Source organism: Dendropsophus ebraccatus, chromosome 2 (genome assembly GCF_027789765.1).
Source record: "Dendropsophus ebraccatus isolate aDenEbr1 chromosome 2, aDenEbr1.pat, whole genome shotgun sequence".
NCBI classification, from domain to species: Eukaryota; Metazoa; Chordata; class Amphibia; order Anura; family Hylidae; genus Dendropsophus; species Dendropsophus ebraccatus.
In genome coordinates, this window is record NC_091455.1 from 183,230,271 (window position 1) to 183,251,756 (window position 21,486).

Consider the following 21,486-nt stretch of genomic DNA (forward strand, 5'->3'; position numbering starts at 1 on the left):
CTCTCTGCTGCCACCTCTGTCCATGTCAGGAACTGTCCAGAGCAATAGTAAATCCCCATAGAAAACCTCCCCGGCTCTGGACAGTTCCTGTTATGGACAAAGGTGGCAGCAGAGAGCACTGTGTCAGACTGGAAATAATATACCACTTCCTGCAGGACATACGGCAGCTGATAAGTACTTGAAGACTGGAGATTTTTAAATAGAAGTAAATTACAAATCTGTATAACTTTTTGACACCAGTTGATTTAAAAAAAAAAATTCTCTCCAGAGTACCCCTTTAATGACACAACCCCTTCAATTTCCTGTATGACTAAACCCTAAGGGTACAAACACACACACCGTATACGCAGCGTATTTACTGCTGTGATACGCAACAAATACGTAGCAAATGCGCAGCAGATTAGATCTAAATAACTGAACACAGCATCAAATCTGCACCATCAAATCTGCTGCGTATCTGCTGCATATACGGTGTGTGTGTTTGTAAGCTGTCTTTTTTCTAATGCTGGATAACCCCTTTAAGAAGCCTTTATGTTTCTATAAGATTGCTTTGAAAGTGTGTTGGTTCACATGTAGCTTACTTGTATGGCTGTAACTAACTATAAAAGGACTTGTTTTAGGCTGTTAACGTTTGGGGGAAAACTGCTTGGAATCAAACTCCTTTTCTCAGTGCGTGACCCTCAAAACACTCAGTGTGAATGTAGCCAGAGAGAAAACAGTTTCCCTATGTATACACCGCCATAGGCACGGTGGGAGCAGCAGTGGCGCCTCTGCGCAGCACCATATGGCAAGGATATTTTCTAGGAGAGAAAACCTTAGGCTATGTTCACAAGATCTGTGGATTTGGAAGAGAAACTGCGAAAGAAATATAATGCAGACCCTCAGATTTGCAGATTACGATGCAGACCCCCCCCCCTGCATGTAACTGCATGGCTTCTTCCCACCCTGCCAACTTTGCTTCAGAGATCTCTCCATCTCTGCATCGCCCGATGTCATACGGGCTTTGGACTCCTAGGCTATCAACATCTGATCAACAAGGTGCCAACAGCCAGCAATCCTACTGATCAGCTGTCTGGTAGAGGTGTCAGGCGTGAGCGCTAATGATCAGACACCAATGGCATATTCTGTGAAGAGGCCAACAATGTAAAATGCTCGTAAAAACCCCTTTTAAAGGGCTACTCCAGAGAAAAAAAAATTAAATCAACCAGTGGCAGAAAATAATACAGATTTGTAAATTACTTCTGTTTAAAAATCTCAAGTCTTCCAGTACTTATCAGCTACTGTATGTCCTGCATGAAGTGGTATTCTTTCCAATCTGACAAAGTGCTCTCTGCTGCCACCTCTGTCCGTAACAGGAACTGTCTAGTGTTCCTACTGCTCTGGACAGTTCCTGTTATAGACAGAGGTGGCAGCAGAGAGCACTGTGTCAGGCTGATAAGTATTGGAAGACTGCAAAGTTTTTAAATAGGATTTACAAATCTATATACTTTTAAAACCAGTTGATTTGAATTTTTTGTTACCTGGAGGACCCCTGTAAAGAAAACCTTTCAGGAAGTACTGACAGAGGACAAGGAATAGACTGTGATGTCCTGTCCACCACCACAAAAAATGTCAAGGAGGCGGACTTTTCCAGCACAGAATGCTCAGATGTGATTGACAGCTCAACTGATATAAGAAGCTTGGGAAATGGAACACAGGGGGCGCTCTGGGCACTGAATGGGAAAAGCCTGTTGCTATGATGACATTGAGGCATCAAATAACATTTTTCATTGTTATTCCAGTTGCACGACTACAATACAAGGAATCGTCACGCTCCCCCACCTCTGTATAGGACCCTTTAAAAATTATTACCAAGTGACACAGCAGTATTCACTATGGAGGAAAGGGGAAAAAAATTCCACTCCCTTTCCAGAAACCTCTCACACAAGGCCCGAAAATCAGGCCGACAAAGTACTGCATTGTATCCCAGAGCCTGGAAAGACTGCAGGAAAATTAAGCGCTCGTCATACTGGGTAATAGAATAACACTGTGTAAGGGAGAGCCACACAACCTGCAAATACAGCAGCAGATGGAGGCAAAGGAAGAAAAAGGGGGCTGCGTGGTCTAATAAGAGCTTACGGCCGAAGACGCCCAATACATACACCATAGGTATAAGGGAAGTGCTATGTTAGCGATTGTCTAATGCAACAATACAGCAGCGTTTCTCAACCTTCGGCTTTAGCTTTGGCTGTCCAGGCATGATGGGAGTTGTGGTTTTGCAAAAGCTGAGGGGCCAAGGTTCCCTACCTCTGTGTTATGATATTTTATATTATCATCTGGCTGCAGCACTCCAGCTGTTGCAAAACTACAATACCCATCATGCCCTGACAGCCGAAGGCTGTCAGGGCATGATGGGTGTTGTAGTTTTGCAACAGCTGGAGAGCCACAGGTTGGGGATATTGGACAATCACTAACATAGCACTTCCCTTATACCTATGGTGTATGTATTGGGTGTCTTCGGCTGTAAGCTCTTATTAGTCCATGTGTCCCCCTTCTTCCTTTGCCCTGCCCCTGATATAACGTACAGAACAACGCCAATGACCATGTCAGCAGACGCTCATGTCTGGAAATTACAACGAGCCACCAGGGAAGCTAAAATAGCCATGACATTTAGCCAGTTTGTTTCCTATGTCACCCTGTAACCGGTCAGAGCAGCAGAGGAATCCCACTCAACCCTGTCAATGACATCACTGCAGGCAGATCAGACAAGCTGGCCGCCCAGTATAGACCTGGGGGTGATGATGTCTATGGTACAGATCAGACCGGGGAGAGGGACGCTGCTACTGCACATTATCCCCGCACAGCCACATAGTATTCACAGTAAAACTGTTGTGTCATGCCGCCTGCAGAATCTCAGCATGGGAATGTCTGACGGATGTCATTACACTGCCGGCAGATTCACTTCACGCCCTGCTGTGCTGAATTGTGACAGATGCAGCAGAGCTGAGTATGTCACCTGGGAGGGTGCATTATATGCAAGGGCCCTATTCCACCGGACGATTATTGTTCAGATTATCGTTAAATCTTTCGAATCTAAACGATAATCACTCGTTAGAATAGCAGTTAACGACCGAACGAGAAATCGATGATTGTTTAATTGCTCGTTCACAAATCGTTCGCATTGAATAAGAAGTCGTTCGGCCGTTCGCAGTAGTGACGAACGCAATAGCGACGACAAGACGACCGCAAGAACGATTATAAGGATTATCTTTCCATGTAAATGGGCGAACGATTTCAGGTCTTTCATAATAGCGGTCGTTTGGATCGTTTATCGTTAACGATTATGCGAACGATAATCGTCCGGTGGAATAGGGCCCTAACTGTGCTTGCATTCTCATAGATCTGGATATTGTTGCACATGAAATACTCAGCTCTGCTACACTTCAGCAGGAAGGAGTGCTGGAAAGTAGACATTGGTCAGCAAATCTCGCTTATTAGGGTAGAAGAAATTCCAAGGGCGGCCTAGGATCTCAGTCATATATCTGACACAGATCAGCAGCGTATAAATACAGCATATAAATATCACCATTTATTCTGAAATATCCAAAAGGTGTACACATAAATTCCTATTAAAACCAATGGGTCAAGCATCACATTCAAATCATGACGCATGATGACGTAGTGTGCCAAAAAGTGCTATGTGAACTGGGCTGTAACCCGTCCAATCCGGCAATACATTGACTTCTCTGCCTCCTTACTGAACTAACCAGACATGTTTATGGCAGCGTCTTAAAGGGGTTATCCAGCGCTACAAAAACATGCCCACTTTTCCCCCTACTGTTGTCTCCAGTTCAGGTGCGGTTTGCAATTAAAGTGACTGTACCACCAGGCCCAGGCTGAAGCACTGGAGGAAGGCAGACCCACCCTTCGTGGGAGGAAACCCCCCTCTATGATAGGGATCCATTGATTCTAATGGAGTCACGTCATGGAGGGGCTGGCGTTTCTTCCCACTGGGGGTGGGTCGGCCGCCTCCAGTGCTTCAGCCTGGTGGTACAGACAATTTAAGCTCCATTTATTTCAATGGAACTGAGTTTCAAAACCCCACCCAAACTGGAGACAACAGTAGGGGGAAAGTGGCCATGTTTTTGTAGCGCTGGATAACCCATTAAGGGTACAAACACACACTCCGTATACGCAGCACATCTGCAGCAGATTTGATGCTGTGTTCAGTTATTTAGATCTAATCTGCTACGTAATACGTTGCGATACGGTGTGTGTGTTTGTACCCTTAAAGGGGTTATCTAGTGCTACAAAAACATGGCCACTTTCTTTCAGAGACAGCACCGCTCTTGACTCCAGTTCAGGTGCGGTTTGCAATTAAGCTCCATTCACTTCAATGGAAATGAGCAGCAAAACCAAGACAAGACAAGAGTGGGGCTGTCTCTGGAAGAAAGTGGCCATGTTTTTGTAGGGCTGGATAACCCCTTTAATGTTCATATGTAGGATAATAAACTAATATGGATTTCTATCGGACTCTTGGATTACTGCCACAGATAGCACAAAGGGGAGACCTACTGTCACCAAAGGGTTAATACCTCCATGCGGAATCCACAGTACTGGTCACTTATTTACCATGGACTGGAATAGATGGAGAAAGTTTCCCATGCATGTGAATGGGGCTGCAGAAGCCATAGTTATAACTGCACAGTCACTGGATATCTGCAGGGAATCTGGGTCAGATCCAACTCATGTGAACACTGCCTTACAAGTGATTGCTCAGTTACAGGGTTACCCAGTCTATCCAGCTATCGCAGATAACTACAACTCCCATTTTGCATGACAGCCACATGATGAGAGTTGTAGTTTTGCATCAGCCACAGGTTGGGAAAACCATATAAGATAATATAATAATATAATATAGGTGTCACCAATGAGCACTGGTTCTGCTCAGGGGCCACCTCTGCACCCAATCCCTGCAGGCAGGGAGCCATTCTAGTGAATGGGAGACAGCTGAGTGCACATATAGGAGAAGATATGGCATCACTTGCTGCATCCACAATACAGAGCATCATCCTGACCAGTGCACAGATGCCTCATGTGAACTGCACCCTATAGACATAGTACAGTTTATAGATCCCCAGACCATGACACCTCTGTGCAGCCCTGGCCTAGCTGTAGGCCCCTGTATATATGGGCTAGTGCAGGGTATACAGGGGGCCTCCTGCTCCTATATACACACATCCCAGGCACCTGGAGCCGGCTGCAGCTGCTCCCCCCAGCACATCCATCAGGTGAGGCAGCTCCATGCACTAGGCTATAGGCGGGAATGGGGAGGCTCCTACCTTCATCTTCCAGCTCCAGTTTCTCCAGCATGCCTTCAATGGTGCCGTGAGCCTGTGAGGGGAGAAGGCAGAGAGAGGGGGTGAGCATTCATACAGCAGGGACACAGGAGGAAGAAGAGGAGGAAGCGCCAGCCGCGGACCCGCTCTGCTCTAGACACAGCTCTCTCTGCACGGGGGCGGCGCCTACGACTCCCACCTCGACGCCTATTGGCTAATCAAGAAACTAGAGCTGTGATTGGTCCGCGGGAGAGTCCGCGTTGACCAGTTGTCGGGATGATTAGGCGATGCCCCGCCCATTTTCTGCAGCGCATAAACAGTAGCCGCCGCCGGCTGTCACTATGGGGACCTGAGGGAGGGGGGTCATTCTCTATAGGGCCGTGTTGTTGTGTCGGTGTGCTGTGTGAGCTGTCAGTGCGCCTACACTGAAATACCTCAGCGTGTGTATCTGCACAAAGACGCACTACTGCAGACGGTTCTCTATGGAAAAAAAAATAATAATAATAATAATATATATATATATATATATGTATATCCTTTTTGTTTTATCTGCATACACATGCTTTGTATTTTTCTGTCATGTCCTAACAATAGCTAAGCATTAACGACTGTCAGAACAGCAGACCCCAGAATGGGCCCCTCAGCATGTAACAGGGTCCCTCAGGTGTGTGGCACTTTGCTGCCTCTTCTGTCCATGAAAGGAACTGTCCAGAGCAGTGCATGTTTTCTATGGGGATTTGCTGCTGCTCTGGACAGTTCCTGGCATGGACAGAGGTGGCAGCAGAGAGCACTGTGTCAGACTGGAGAGAATACAACACTTCCTGCAGGACATGCAGCAGCTGATAAGTACTGGAAGACTTTACGTTTTTTTTGTTTTTTTTTAAAGAAGTAATTAAAAATCTGTATAACTTTGTGATACCAGTTGATATGGAAGCATTTTCCTTTCTCTCGAGCGCCCTTTTAAAGTCGTGCTTCTCCATGCAAGGATATATCTAAGGTGCATGTGCTGCAGGGGAACAGTCATAATGTGAACCCAGCCTTATCAGTGTCTATGTAACATATGTGCAGGGGGAAGCTCCCAATGTGTCATATACTCTAGCAGTATACATCAGAGCTACATGTATAATAGCTGTCGGCACGCCATAACACACATATAGTATGGTATCGGTTATTTACAATGGGCGCCTATGGTGATAGACGCTACTCTATGGCATCTGTCAGAGAAATCCATTATATGTCAGGATTTCTTCTCAGTAAACACATCTAACAGAAAGAATTATTGGAGAGTGAAAGAGGCCACAACCAGAAACCGTGACGCACGTGTGAACGGAGCAAATATTGTATTCAACAAGTGCACAGAGCCGTATTCTGCCACTGCAGGGGGTGCAAGGGGGCTCTGCTATCTGTTAGCAACAGCACATACAAGTGTGGCAATAGAGAGGGGGGACAGGCACACTGGAATGTGCTGTGACGTTTCAAGGGTAATTCCCTCTTTGTTAGGCATGTTTAGTGCCTCGCCTGCCAAAATCATAGTTCAGTTATTAAAGGGGTATTCCCATCTGAGACAATCATGTCATATCCGCAGGCATCTTTTCCCCTGGAATCTTACCCCACTACTAGGAACCACACTTATATTAAAGTGGCAGTGTCGCAATTTAAAAAAAAAAATAAAAATCAACAGTGATCGCAAGCAGTTTTGCAGTATACTCTATTTTTATTTTTTTTAATGTTTAAATGAACGTTATACATATGACCACTAGGTGTCTCCCTTCCCTGTGCATTTTGGGTGAGATTTATGAAAGGGTGTAAATATACACCTGGTGTAAACTGCCCACAGCAACCAATCACAGCTCAGCTTTCAGCTCTGGTAAATTATAAGAGGAGCTGTGATTGGTTGCTGTTGGCAGTTTACACCAGGTGTTTCTTTACACCCTTTCATAAATCTCCCCCTTTGTGTACAACTGCTTCACGTCCACATGCAGCAGCAGAGAATCCTAGGGGTGCTAGCATTGTATGGTCAGCTCTCCTGTCACAGAGCACCAAAACCCCTGTAACCACACAGTGACTGAATTGTTGCATAACAAAGAGCATTGTCTCCTGGTAAAATGCAGAGTTAACCTAAGGGCCCTATTACACCAACAGATTATCTGAAAGATTTTTTTGAGCCAAAGCCAGGAACAGACTATAAAGAGAGAACAGGTAATAAAGAAAAGACTGAGATTTCTCCCCTTAACTTCTTAACTGCAAACCACTTCTCAACTGGAGACAAGAGCGGTGCTGTCTCTGGAAGAAAGTGGCCATGTTTTTGTAGCGCTGGATAACCCCTTTAAGTCATTGGCAGACTCCTCTGGTGGTTTGGAATAGTGGTTGGTATAGTTGATCTCTCTGCAAACACAGTGGGGGAGATTTATCAAACATGGTGTAAAGTGAAACTGGCCCAGTTGCCCCTAGCAACCAATCAGATTCCACCTTTTATTTTCCAAAGAGTCTGTGAGGAATGAAAGGTGGAATCTGATTGGTTGCTAGGGGCAACTGAGCCAGTTTCACTTTACACCATGGTTGATAAATCTCCACCCCCCCCCATGAGTATGTGATTTAAGGGTTAATATTTACAAGATGTTACATTATGATCATGTATAATTTATGCATAATATGTATTGATAATGGAAGTTCCAATCGAGTATTTATGATATCATGGTTTATTTATTACGCTATCATTTTTGGCTTCCTGTTTGTTGTTGTGTAGAAATGAATGTGTAAGGCAATGCTGACTATTCTCTCTGGTACATCAAGGTATATATCCGTATCCTATCAAAAAGGTAAGCCGACATACACAGCAGTTTACTAGCAGGGGGCCCATTGAGTTTAATGGACAGAATGTAAATAATAGTAAACTATCGAAATGTAGCAAACGTAGTTGCTAGTAAATTAGTTTATCCAATCCATTAAACTCAATGGAACTGCTACCTGTACACCACAGTATACATCAGTATGCCTTTTTGACATGATGCCAAAATATACCTTCAAAGTACCTGGAAACAAGATGTGAACGTAGCCTTATAGCCACAGAACTATGTAATATGCTACCCTTGATCTATAGCAGCATCTCTCCAAGACGCCAGCTCCCCCACTCAGCAAGTTTTCCATTTCAGACTATTCCTTGTGGATCAAATTGACTGGAAAAGGATGATGGATGAATGAAGAATAGAAGATGTATTGTATATTGTTTCCACACTTAAAGGGGTATTCCACTCAAACATAACTTTTCATATGTTGCTGCCCATAGTGGGACTATCAATTCCTTCCATAGTTGTTATTATCTATTCAGGCTCCTTCCCCCAGTTCTTAGCTGCTGCTTTCTGCTGAAGACACAAAAATCTGTGTGTGAGCTTTTCTCTCCGTCGTCTCCCCCACCCTTCCAAAACGGCTGATGTAAACAAGTCCCTATCTGTAACTTTGTAGCAACTTTGAAATGCTGTGAGGATTAATCACAGTGAGTTCATTGGCAACTGGACCTCAGATTAAAGGGGTTATCCAGCCTTACAAAAATATTGCCACTTTTCCCCCTCTCTTGTCTCCAGATTGGGTGGGGTTTGGAACTCAGTTCCATTGAAGTAAATGAAGCTTAAAGTGACTGCACCACCAGGCCCAGGCTGAAGCACTGGAGGCGGGCCGACCCACCCTTAGTGGGAAGAAACTCCAGCCCCTCCATGACGTGACTCCATTAGAAACAATGGAACCCTATCATAGAGGGGCGGGGGTTTCCTCCCACTAAGGGTGGGTCAGCCCGCCTCCAGTGCTTCAGCCTGGGCCTGGTGGTACAGTCACTTTAAAGTGAATGTACCATCAGGCCCGGGCTGAAGCACTGGAGACGGGCCGACCCCAGCCCTTCTAGGATGCGTCTCCATTACAGTCAATGGAGCCGTATCATAGTCCTGTGTTTTGAGACTCTTCAATGAGGCTCCACGGGCTTCTCTTTTGCATATTCATGTTTCCTAGGGGGGCAATGCACCTAGGACTTCACTGCATTGAGCGCTTTCCCTAGCACCTGGCAGTGTTGTCGTTTGGCTGGTCTCCCTGAGTTCAGCAATCTGTTTCTCCTATGGCTCTACTAGGCATTGCTCCCACCTAGCCAGAATCCTGCTCCACACTGATGAGGGGCAACACCCCGACACAGCTGTATGTGGATGGTAACCTAGCCTTGGTTTTTCCCTTGTCATTACATTGACTTATAGGGACGCTTAATATGGTGGTTTTAGTGGTTTCCTAACTGGAGCCACCCCTTGGCTGGGTCCTTCCCGGAGAGATATCTGGCTAGTCCTGTGTTTTGAGACTCTTCAATGAGGCTCCATGGGCTCTTCTTTTGCATATTCATGTTTCCCAGGGGGCAATGCACCTAGGACTTCACTGCATTAAGCACTTTCACTAGCAGCCGGCAGTGTTGTCGTTTGGCTGGTCTCCCTGAGTTCAGCAATCTGTTTCTCCTAAGTTGCATATACAGCCTGCCAGGGACTTACACCAGCCGTCTCGGAAGAGAGGAGGAGGAGGAGGGGGAGGAGGAGGGGGGGACGTAGAGAAAAGCTATGTTTGAGCAGGATACCCCTTTAATATTACAATTGCCCATCCGGGTTATACAGATCCAATGTTTAATAGGAACCTGCAGCAATAATTGAGGTCAGAAACTGACTCTGCCTGACTTGTAGTTGAAGTTTTACCTGTCGATTCCCTATCTTCCCTGGAGATAAGCAGCAAATGTACAAGTAGTATATCCATTTGTCTAAGCCATCAAGACGTGTAAGTGGGAAGGAAGCTGCCGGCCATCAGTCATCTTTACTCTCTTACAAATCTTACAGGGCTGCAAGGATTCATAATCCATCCAAGGAAAAACATCAGCTGTCCATATTTATTAAAGGGCACCTGTCATTCAAATTACTTAACGTGGTGCACTGACACATCAAAAGCTAAGATTGGTCGGGGTCTCACTACTGAAACCTCCTCTGATCTTTAGTTATAGTTGGAAGAAGCATGCAGCGTGTATTTTATAACTAAATTATAGGAGAAGGGGCTGCATTATGGGCATGAAGCCCCAGAAGACGGTTTCACCTGGCTATAACTAATGATTGTAGAGGGTTTCAGTACTGAGACCCCAACCGATCTTAAAGGAGAAGGCTGGTAAAAAAGTATTGTATTGCCCCCTAAAAGTTATACAAGTCACCAATATACACCTATTTCGGGAAATGCTTATAAAGTGTTTTTTTCCCTGCACTAACTACTGCATCAAGGCTTCACTTCCTCGAAAAAATGGTGATGTCACTTCCTGGATAAAATGGTGATGTCACTTCCTGGATACAATGGTGATGTCACAACCCGACTCCCAGAGCTGTTTGGGCTGTGGCTGCTGGAGAGGATGATGGCAGGGGGAAACTGAGGGACACAGGGCACTGGAGGGACACTGAGCATCCCCCTGCCATCATCCTCTCCAGCAGCCACAGCCCGCACAGCTCTAGGAGTCGGGTCGTGACATCACCATGTTATCCAGGAAGTGACATCACCATGTTATCCAGGAAGTGACATCACCATGTTATCCAGGAAGTGACATCACCATGTTATCCAGGAAGTGGCAACACCATTTTATCCAGGAAGTGAAGCCTTAATGCAGTAGTAAGTGCAGGGAAAAAAGCACTTTATAAGCATTTCCTGTAATAAGTGTATATTGGTGATTTGTATAAATTTTGGGGGGCTGTACAATACTTAAATAAAAATTTTTGCCGGACTTCTCCTTAAACTTCTCATGTGTCGGTGCAACATGACAAAAGTTCATTAAATGACTGTAACGCTTAAAGTCTATATAATAACAGTTTCAATTTTTTTTTGCTAATCTACCGTTTATATGCTAGGCTGCATATCTGAGGCCATGTGGTCACCAGTGGGCACAGTGGGTCAGTACAGTAGCACGAATATTTAAGCAGTTTCAGAGCTCCCAGTATCATCATTCATAAAGATGCCGGAGCTATGAAACTGTTTAAAGGGATACTCCAGCAAAAAACAAAAATCCCAAGTCTTCCAGTACATATAAGCTGCTGTATGTCCTGCAGGAAGTGATGTATTCTTTCCAGTCTGGAGAGCAGGAGAGAATTCTATCGGGATTTTTTACTGCCTTGCATAGTTCCTGACATGGACAAAGATGGCAGCAGAGAGCACTGTGCCAGTTTGAAAAGAATACACCACTTCCTGCAGGAAATTTTTTAACAGATGTAAATACAAATCCCTAGCACTTTCTGACACCAGTTTATTTGAAACTTTTTGCATATTTCGTTTACACATCCCGTTAAGTGATGAATTATACAAAAATTAGAACAAAAAATTCAATACCTAAGTGCAAGACACATCAGAACACCGGCGGGATGCCATCAGTTGCTTGCAGTGTCTTGCAGTTAAGAATTACACATCTCTTCAAGGGACGAAATATACAATAATTAGAACGCTTGTGCTTGCTGTTATTTTCCACATGTTTTTTTTTAATAAATCCCCTCACGATTTTGGCATACATCTGGACTGCTGTGGACTTTACTTCATCTAACTAGTATTGACAAATATAAGCAATCTAATGATTGCCTATAAAAGTCCCTTAAGGGTACAAACACGCCGGATTTGCAGCGGATTTCTCGTTGCAAATTTGCAGTGAAATCCGTTGCAGATCCCTTGCTTGTAGTTTGTATGGGAAGACATGTAAGGAGACTGCACCGTCAACCCCCCGCCGGCCAGAGCATACATTACATGCTCCACGATCCGGCTGGCTTCGGGGGTTCCCAGCTGGACGTCCCGGTCAACCAATCAGTGTCCCTCCCCGCTTGAGCACACTTATTGGCTGAGTGGCATGTTCAGAGCCCCCAAAGCAAGCCAGATCGTGGAGCAGGTAATGTATGCTCCAGCTGGCGGGGGGTTAACGGGGCGGTCTCTTACTTGTACAAAAAGTTACCATACAAACTGCAGGCAAGGGATCCACTGCAAATTTGCAGCGATAAATCCGCTGTGGATCCGGCTTGTGTGTTTGTACCCTTAGACTATGTGCACACTATGTAAGAGAACAGCCGGTCTCTGAAAAGATGATCTTTTCGGCCGCAGGGTTCTAATGCAGTCTCATCAATACGCTTCCGCATCGGAACTCCCCACAGCACACTATGGAGCGAGAGGCCGAAGCCGCTCGCTCCACAGTGTGCACTGACATAGGTTTCTACAGCCGCTATTCACTGTGTATACGCTTCGGCCGGGATCCCATAGACGAAGAGGTAACGTATATTTTTGTGAAAATCATGGCCATTGTAAATTTAAGATTATACAAATATATATGTTGTGTGAACATAGCCTTATAGTGTAAAATAAAAGTGCAAGAAAAAAGTCCCAATTTGGGTTTGTAGACAGAAAAATCAAAGCGTTTGGGCTTTTAGAAAGCAAAGAGTGAGAAACGAAAAAGCAAAAGCTGGGCCAGTGATTACAGCCAAGTTAGACATTATCTAAGAATTTTATATATGCCTGGTATGCTTTGATGCGCTGACCCCAAATAGTTGTTGAGATTAGAAAACAAATGTATAGGAAACATCATCATTATCAGGACAATTAAAGGGTTGGCTGGAAAAGAAGGAGCATTTCATTTAACACAGCAGCTGAACAGCTAAAAACAAACAAACTAAAAAGCAAAGTCATAATCTGTATTTGTTTACTGACCACCAGCACCTTGCCTACATAATGTATACTGACAGTTACTAATAGCACCATCTAGTGTTGGACATTGTGTACTGCACTTACACTAGCACCATCTGGTGTTGGACATTGTGATCTGCACCTGCACTTTGGAGCCTCGAACTGTTTGCACTAGCACATTGGATTATCGTTAATGTGCTAAGCTTGATCCCTTAATAGTACAGTCAAGTCAGATAGAATAATATAATAACCTATGGCTGATAAATTAGATATAACATATGTACACATTATCTGCATAACTACACTTGATAAAAATGCCATGGAAAACTAAAGCTTTGGCTGTTCAGACATGATGGGAATTGTAGTTTTGCAACAGCTGGAGTGTCATATGTTTCCCATTCCTGCTATAACTAGATATATACAATTGTTACAGTATAAGGTGATGGAGTATATAGGAAATACTTACTGGGTTTGAGGTAGCGCTACACGTTGAAGACACTAGAGAAGATCTGGTCATGGTTACTGGTAGATGCGGTATTGAAAACCTCTGCCCCGTGTCCGGTGGGGAGGAGAAGGAACGTAGCCTGGCCTCTAGCCGTTCGGGCTCATGCTTGTAGGATTCCAGTGGGAAATTGGGCTGCTTGGTCACTTGTGTGGGAGTAGATGGGGAAGAAGACAGTCCTGAGGCTGCAGAGCACAACAAGACAAGATCACTATTAGTTTTATCATAACACAAGCCCTAAGAGAGACCAATGTCCATTATACATCATATGGTAAAGTAACCGCCTGATCTTCTAACCCAGGTAATATTTACAGGTGTGCAGGAAGCTGAGATATAGGATATTCCTCAATCTCTCCCGTCTTCCCCATACACATGAACATTAAACATAGCCAAGAACAAAGGGGTTGGGTAGTGAAAATCCATCACGTCTATCTCTACTGTGTATACGTGTATGATTGTGGGGTCTGACTGCTGGGAACCCTGAAATCTCAAAAAAGGTTAGAATAAAGCAGTACTCCTAAGTGCTCCACCACTTCTTTTTTTTTCGAGGGGTGCTGCCATAGATAGCTGAGTACTGTACTTAGCTGTATCTGGCAGATTCCATAGATAATAAAAGAAGCATTAATCCCAGCAGTCAGATCCCCCTGTAAGGTCCCCCCTCTTAATAGTCTTACTCATTGGACAACTCCTTTAACTTAAAGGGAAACTCCGGCAATTTTTATTTCAAACTGTCCAAAGCAGGAGAGGTTTTTTATGGGGATTTGCTACTGCTCCGGACAGTTCCTGACATTAACAGCGGTAGCAGCAGAGAGCACTGTGTCAGACTGGAAAGAATACATCACTTCCTGCAGGATATACAGCAGCTGATAAGTACTGGAAGGCTTCAGATTTTTTTATTTTTTTTTTTGCCATTGTACTCCTTTAAAGTGGACTAACTTGTTTAACTTTTACCTGTCACTTTAAAAAAAAAATTGACACATGGAGACTTGTCAAAAAACTTTTATTAGTTTATTAGTAGACCAATGTTGACTAATAATGTAAAGTTATAAGGAAGGCTCCTCTACTCTTAAAGAAGAATTCAATTAGTTAGGAAAATAGACATGTCAGGAGAGCTGTCATGTCTTCTACTAATGGCTTTTAGCTCAGTAGTTGAAAATGTTGTTTGATCCTGCAGAACCAATTGTGTTAGTTAAGGAATGTAAATAAGTGGTGACCTCCTGGTTTCAGCCATGTCACTGAGAGGCCCAGAGACAGCTGAAGCATGCAAGGACTTGGTATACTGCACCCTAGTTCTCAGATTTCTGGATAAGATGCGGAGGGGGAGACTGAAGTCAAGCACAGATTCATTATTAATTGAAGTCCTATAAGTAGAGCGGGCCATCGTATATAACTGTTGGTAGTCACAGCCCCACAGATCCATATAATAAGCTAGAGAAAAATGGCATTATACCTGTACTGCAGTACTCTAAAAAATTGGAGCTGGGCTGCAGTACCAGGCACAGGTTCTTTCTTTTTGCTTATTGGAGAGACAAAGGAACAGACCTTCTTCACTGATCAATCACTGATGACTTATCCTAAGGAATAACCATCAGTGAAAAAAAAACCCTAGAAAGTTGAAAGCAATAATAATAATAAGTTAAATGTACTGTTTTATTACTGTTTTAGTGTTAGGTCTAAAAGTCATGAGTTTGGTCGGTATTTGTAAATCCAGTGCCATAATCCAGAGTCCCAGAACCTGTGTGCCACTGCTGTATTTGTATGTATGTATGTATGTATGTATGTTGGCACTGAATCTAGGCATATTTTAGGGTATTCTGTGGGTAAAAGGTGCCTACTGCATTTTAGCCACAAGATGGCAAAAGCTATTTCTTCTCTTGTAGGTGCGTGAGAGGAAACAAGTCTTGGCCTTTACTTATAAGTCCGGTGGAGAGAGCCATGTGCTCAGCCTAGCTTGGTATCAGAGTAGAGAAGGAGTGGATTCGGCTAAGATGGGTAGTATTTCCTCTACATGCTCCTGCAAATCATGCCATGGACTGCTAAATCACTAAAGGGGTAACTACCACGAGAAGATCACACCTGTTCACATCATGGAGGTTTGTCGCTCTCAAGTATCCTGCAAGTTTGAACAAAGATGCATCTCAAGCAGTTGGAAAAGTGCAACTATCCAACGTACCCCACTGTCTCCTGCTCAGTTTGTTCAGCATAAGTTAAGAAGCTATCTCTGCTCAGCTATCTCTGCTCAGTTGTGCAAGCCTGAGGCTTGTGCTAATAGATCTGGCCTCTTCCAGCACTGTTGGATCAGTCATTGCTGTAAGTAAAGGTTATTCCTCTAAGTCTTAAAGTCTATGACAACTGTAGCCAAGGTTGTCAGAATACCTCCAAATGAGTGCCATGCGTATTTGGATAGGCCTACCGGTGAGACTCAAGTTTTCTCTACACTATCAGAGACTTTAAAAAAGCTTAAAGGGAACCGCCCCCCCAGTCCCGAGATAGAGCCCGGCCGACCCCCTGGCCTCTGTGCCAATCCACATTGTCTCCTGCTCCTTCTGCTCTCCCCCCTTAGGAGACAAATCTTCCAGGCCTCTGTCTCACATTGTGTGTGTTTGCTGAGATCAGGCTGATGATGCAGACAGGGGGCAGGGCGTGATGTCACAGGAGGCGGGGCTGGTTCCCTAATCCTCTGAGTGATTCACCATCTCCTCACCAGCCAGAAGCAGCTGTTGCACTGATTTCTCTGATTTCACTGATTTCTCTGAAGCATTGCATTCTGAAGCCTGTAGTACTGTGTACAACTGCTCAACCAGGAAGTGCAGAAACACAAAACAGAACAAAACCCCCCAAAACAAATGGATTTTTGGTAGTTAAAAAACTGGGATAGATAAGTAAGTAATGCTATATACTTCTGCAGAAGTTTCATTTTTTTAAACCTCTACCTGGAGTTCCCCTTTAACATGGTGCACAGACATATCAAAAGCTAAGATTAGTCGGGGTCTCACTACTGAAACCTCCTCTGATCTTTAGTTATAGCTGGAAGAAGCATGCAGAAGTGTGCACTTTCCAACTAAATTATAGGAGAAGGGGCTCCATTATAGTCTATGAAGCCCCAGAAGATGGTTTCACCTGGCTATAACTAATGATTGGAGGGGGCCTCTTGAAGGCAAAAAGCTGGCAAAACTACCTCTCAGGCCTAAAACTCACTGTGCACGCACTGTGCACTGTATTTTAGCTGATTCTTAAAAATACACTGCACTCTGTCTTTAAGAAAACTTATAATAAACTTTCCATGTGGCTCACTTATCTTAGCCTCTGTGTCTTCCTATATTGCAGCACTACACTGCAAAGGGAACATCAGGGACAACCTATTGAGGGGCAAGTGTTGGAACCTAGGGAGAGCTACTACCACTCCGAGCCCATGACAAGTGTTGCAGCGGTACAGCAACATCCTCCCTTGCAAGTAACACTTAGCACACCTGGGTCACCACTTATTATTATTCATATTATTATAAAATGGAAACAAAGAAAGACTAAGCACACTGTCATTGTGACAGCTCTATGTAATACCAGATAAGGGTTCTCAAATGTAGCTCTGGTTGAAGCAAATTATAAGGTCTTGCTCAGATGGTACTTGGTTCCAGTCCGCATTGAAAAAATGGTCCCGGACTATCCAGCAGACTGTTTTCGTAGATGTGGGGCTGAAGGCACTATGCTCCATACATGGTGGACGTGCCCGAAAGTTAAGAGATTTTGGCGGAGAATCTTTATTATGCTTTTTTCTCTGACTCAATGTAATGTTAGAATGTTGCCTGAGTATGCATTATTGAATGTATAAATTTCCAACATGCAAAGGGCATCTCAACGTTTTGCTTCATACCTCTTTCTAGCTGCTAAAATAGCCATTGCCACCTCATGGAAGAAGGCAGTAGTCCCGCTTGATCTGGTAAAGTCCAACTTAATTGGATCATGGTTAATGATCACCTGTCCTCGATTTTGAACGATAGAGAGGACTGGTTCTTGAAGGTGAGGCAACCCTGGATAACATATCTAGACCCAAGTTCCGGAAGAGTTTAGATGGAATGCCTGTTGGGAGGAGCACGGGATGTGAATGGATTTCCTTTGTCTTTGTGATTGTCCTGTCTATTATGTCTGTTATGTGTGAAGTTATGAGATAAGTTCTTTATTTTGTATTGGTTGAATGACGGGTGGGAACTGGTAATGTGTAATGGGACACCCGGTATGAAGAACTGTTGGAAAACAGTGATTAGGTATCTTACTACATGTTCATCGGGGTCGAACTGGTTCTGAAGGAGGAATATTGCCAACTTTCTACCTGTCTTTGTTATGGCTAGCCTATGTTGTGCCTTGATGTTATTGCCTATGTTGGGCATATTGTTTGTATGTTTTAAAAACATTTGAAAACTTAATAAAATCTTATGAAAACAGATAAGGGTTCTCTTCTCTCTTATGGCCTATTAGTATATATCTAATAAGACGCCCAGTTAGAGTAACCTTTCCAACAATCTCCGCAATCCTGGCAGCAGATCTAGCATTTCTATGACTTCTGACTCGGAACAGCAGGAGTGTGATTATACAGGACTCGTATTATAACTGGCTGCAGATACAATTAAGGGACCACGAGGTTGTTGGATATTTCTACCCAAAATTACAATGGAATATTTTCCATCACATGTGGAATGAACGTCACAGCTCCAGTAAATCTAACAAGGAATGAGTCCATCTCATCTATTTTTCCACTCTACTCTGCTTCTAAGCAAGCACACAATCTAGTCATTGTTATAGGCCGGGGAACGTTTTCCTAGATTCCCACTAAGATAATTAGTTGTAGTGGATCTATATTACATTACCTGGAAACCAGAAACCCTTAAAGGTATATTAAACCCCAGGATTTTTAGTCTGCATATTTCTGAAATGGTAACAGCTATCTGGTACATTTGACCACCCAAAGGGCTCATGCTGGCATTTTTTTTTCTTTCAAATCAACTGGTGTTAGAGTTTTATATAGATTTGTAATTTACTTCTTTTCAAGTCTTCCAGTATTTATCAGCTGCTGTATGTCCTGCAGGAAGTGGTATAGTCTTTCCAGTCTACCACAGTGCTATCTGCTGCCACCTCTGTTCACGCCAGGAACTGTCCAGAGCAGTAGAAAATCCCCATAGAAAACCTTTCCTGCTCTGGACAGTTCCTGTCCCAGACACAGGGGGCAGCACTGTGTCAGACCAAAAAGAATACACCACTTCCTGCATGGCATACAGCAGCTGATAAATACTGAAAGACTTGAAGGTGAGGCTCATACTCCAAATATATATCTATATATTGAGTAGCACTGCGACCAAAGATTTGTGTAGTAGGATCTGTTCTTCTAGAGTGCATGCAGGCTTATCTATCAGACTAGAAGAGGATGAAGATGTTGCTTCATCACTCATGTAGGTTCTAGTGGTCATGCTTTTTGAATCAGTCCATTATTAATTGTTTGGCTATGCACAATGGTCTTAGGCTTATGGTAGTTTGACACATAAACCCAATCCATAAGGGCCTTCATGGGGTAGTATAACCACTAGAGCTGAGTATAACTGCAATTATTGCTATGAGGCTAAGTTCAGGGGATCCTGGAACATGGATGGGGACAGACAATGTGAACCTTAGTGCTGGGCCCCTCTAGACTGTCCCTGCCTACTTACCAATCCGACCCTAGGCAATCGGGTGACAACTGGGCAACGTTCCCTAAGCTAGGTACGTGAAACACAGAATGAGACAAGACAGACAAACACAATAAAGAATGGTCAGGCAAATACAGGTCAAACTGGAGATAGCAGAACAGTACAAAAACAGATGTAAGAAAGACAGGCAAAGAGGTCAGGATACCAAGCAATCTAATCCAATATGAAATGCCAGCTCAAGCTACAAAAGACTATCACAAGCATTGTCCAAGAGCAAAAGTAGACTTCTTATGAGAACGATTGGACCAGTCCTCTGACATCTAGACCACACAGGTCATAGACTGGCAGGGAACAGAGATAAGTGAAGAAGGCAACTGTCTATCACTACTCAGTCTAAACCATCTGTAGCCTGGCTAGGGCTAGCAGAAGAAACCAGAAGGGTGTGGTGAAACCTTTCAATCACCACACAAGTGCTGGAATAAGACAAAGTTCAGACTGGTAGAAAACCTGCACACTGAGTCATGGCCAAAAGCACAGTCTCTGTACTTTACAAACAGAGGACCACACTGAGGTCTGAAAAGGGGCAGACATAACACAAAGCTTTACTGAATTCACATGCAGCAGTAATGTGCATTTTATCCTGAATAACCACAGTTCTGCAATACAGTATTTGGCTGTGCGTTTTTTTAGGGTGAAACACATTTTTTACATTGCAAAACTGCAGTAATTCACAGTACCATGCATGTGATTGGGCCACAAGGAAATTGGCTGCATAGCTTGTAACCTCTGTGTGTGAACACTGCCTTACTAAAAAGCCTAACCCTGGACCTTGGGCAATCGGGAAGATCAACCTTCAAACCGTTACCTTCTAGTCAGACATACCTCCTAAAATTAGGACGGGAGAATAATATTACAGCTTGACTTCACATGAGAAACATTCTGCACAGGGCAGAATAGGTAGTATAAGGAAATCCCCTACGTGTGCACAGTGAGCTGTAGGCAAAACCCAATGTACACATGGGGGGGAATTTATCAATGCGTCCATCAGAAAACTGATGATGAGGTCACACATTTTTGTACAATGCTCAATTTTTTGTGAAAAAAACCCCATTTCCCCATAAAGTTATGTAGTGTTTCTAAATTGGCCGAGAGGACGTAGTGGTGGCCTACACATTCTGTGTGTGTGTGGGGGGCTCACTATTTGGGGACTATCTGCAAAATCAGAGTTATTTGTTCTAGCCTTTCTTATTAGTTATTAACCCCTATAATAAACCTATCCCACACAGAGATTCTGATAGTAGAGCAGCCAACATACTGAGCATTCAATCTTCTACGAACCTTCCAGTGACCCATAAATGCAATACTGTTTTTCCCATATTGTTTTTGTTACCCCAAGCACAAAGGCTTATACAGTGCGCGCTCATAATGAATAACTCGGAGACGTTAATAACCCTTGAAATTATTCTTATGCATTTAGCGAAGCAATTTCTTGCCAGTTAAACAGAAAATAAGAAGGCCCCTGGCTGATGCATTCATAAGCAGGGTCTGAGACACGGCCTAATCTGCATTCAGCCAGGAACACATTCAGAATAACTGGCTTATCCCTTTATCTCAAATGTTCTACTTTATAGTGTAAATTCCTCAGCATTATATAAGTAGCAATGTGCAGCTAGAGGAGCTGCTAGATTATACTCACTGAAACTTACTAACTGTAATAGAAAGTAATGTACAACCTTGAAGGTCGCTGGTGGTGTTTACAGAATAAGCACTCATTTTTAGGTGTTTGTGAAAAAAAAAATATTGAATATCAACCTGTGGATTATACCTGTATTGTGTTTCCAGACCACGGCTGAATTCACAATTTACACAGGTTAGGATTGGTCTTCAAAATTTTGACAGCAAATCCTAATCCGGTAGAAAAAGTGGTATCATAACATGGATTGAAGCACCTTAATGTGGAAAACTTCCAAAAAAACTTAAAAGGGTAGTAAACCCAAAGAATTGTTCTTTCAAATCAACTGGTGCCAGAAAATGCTACAGCTTTGTAATTTACTCCTATTAAAAAATCTCAAGTCTTCAAGTACTTATCAGCTGCTGTATGTCCTGCAGGAAGTGGTGTATGCTTTCCAGTTTGACACAGTGCTCTCTGCTGACACCTCTGTCCATTTTAGGAACTGTCCAAAGCAGCAGCAAATCCCTATAGTAAACCTCTACTGCTCACAGACATAGGTGGCAGGAGAAAGCACTGTGACTCCTCAAAGCAAATGTACCATCAGGTATATTGCTTTAA

At 43.6% G+C, this 21,486-nt stretch overlaps 1 protein-coding gene across 4 annotated transcripts in view; it reads right to left on the minus strand.

Annotated features, from left to right (window-relative positions):
- Positions 1-21,486, minus strand: part of PRKAG2 (protein kinase AMP-activated non-catalytic subunit gamma 2) — a 208,607-nt gene that overhangs the window by 57,234 nt on the left and 129,887 nt on the right. For all 4 annotated transcript variants that reach the window (XM_069958857.1, XM_069958858.1, XM_069958859.1 and 1 more), the window contains 2 exons: positions 13,486-13,706; positions 5,322-5,373 (listed from right to left, as the gene is read on the minus strand). In XM_069958857.1, coding sequence (XP_069814958.1) covers positions 5,322-5,373; positions 13,486-13,706 — 273 coding nt within the window. The remainder of the gene's footprint in view (positions 1-5,321; positions 5,374-13,485; positions 13,707-21,486) is intronic.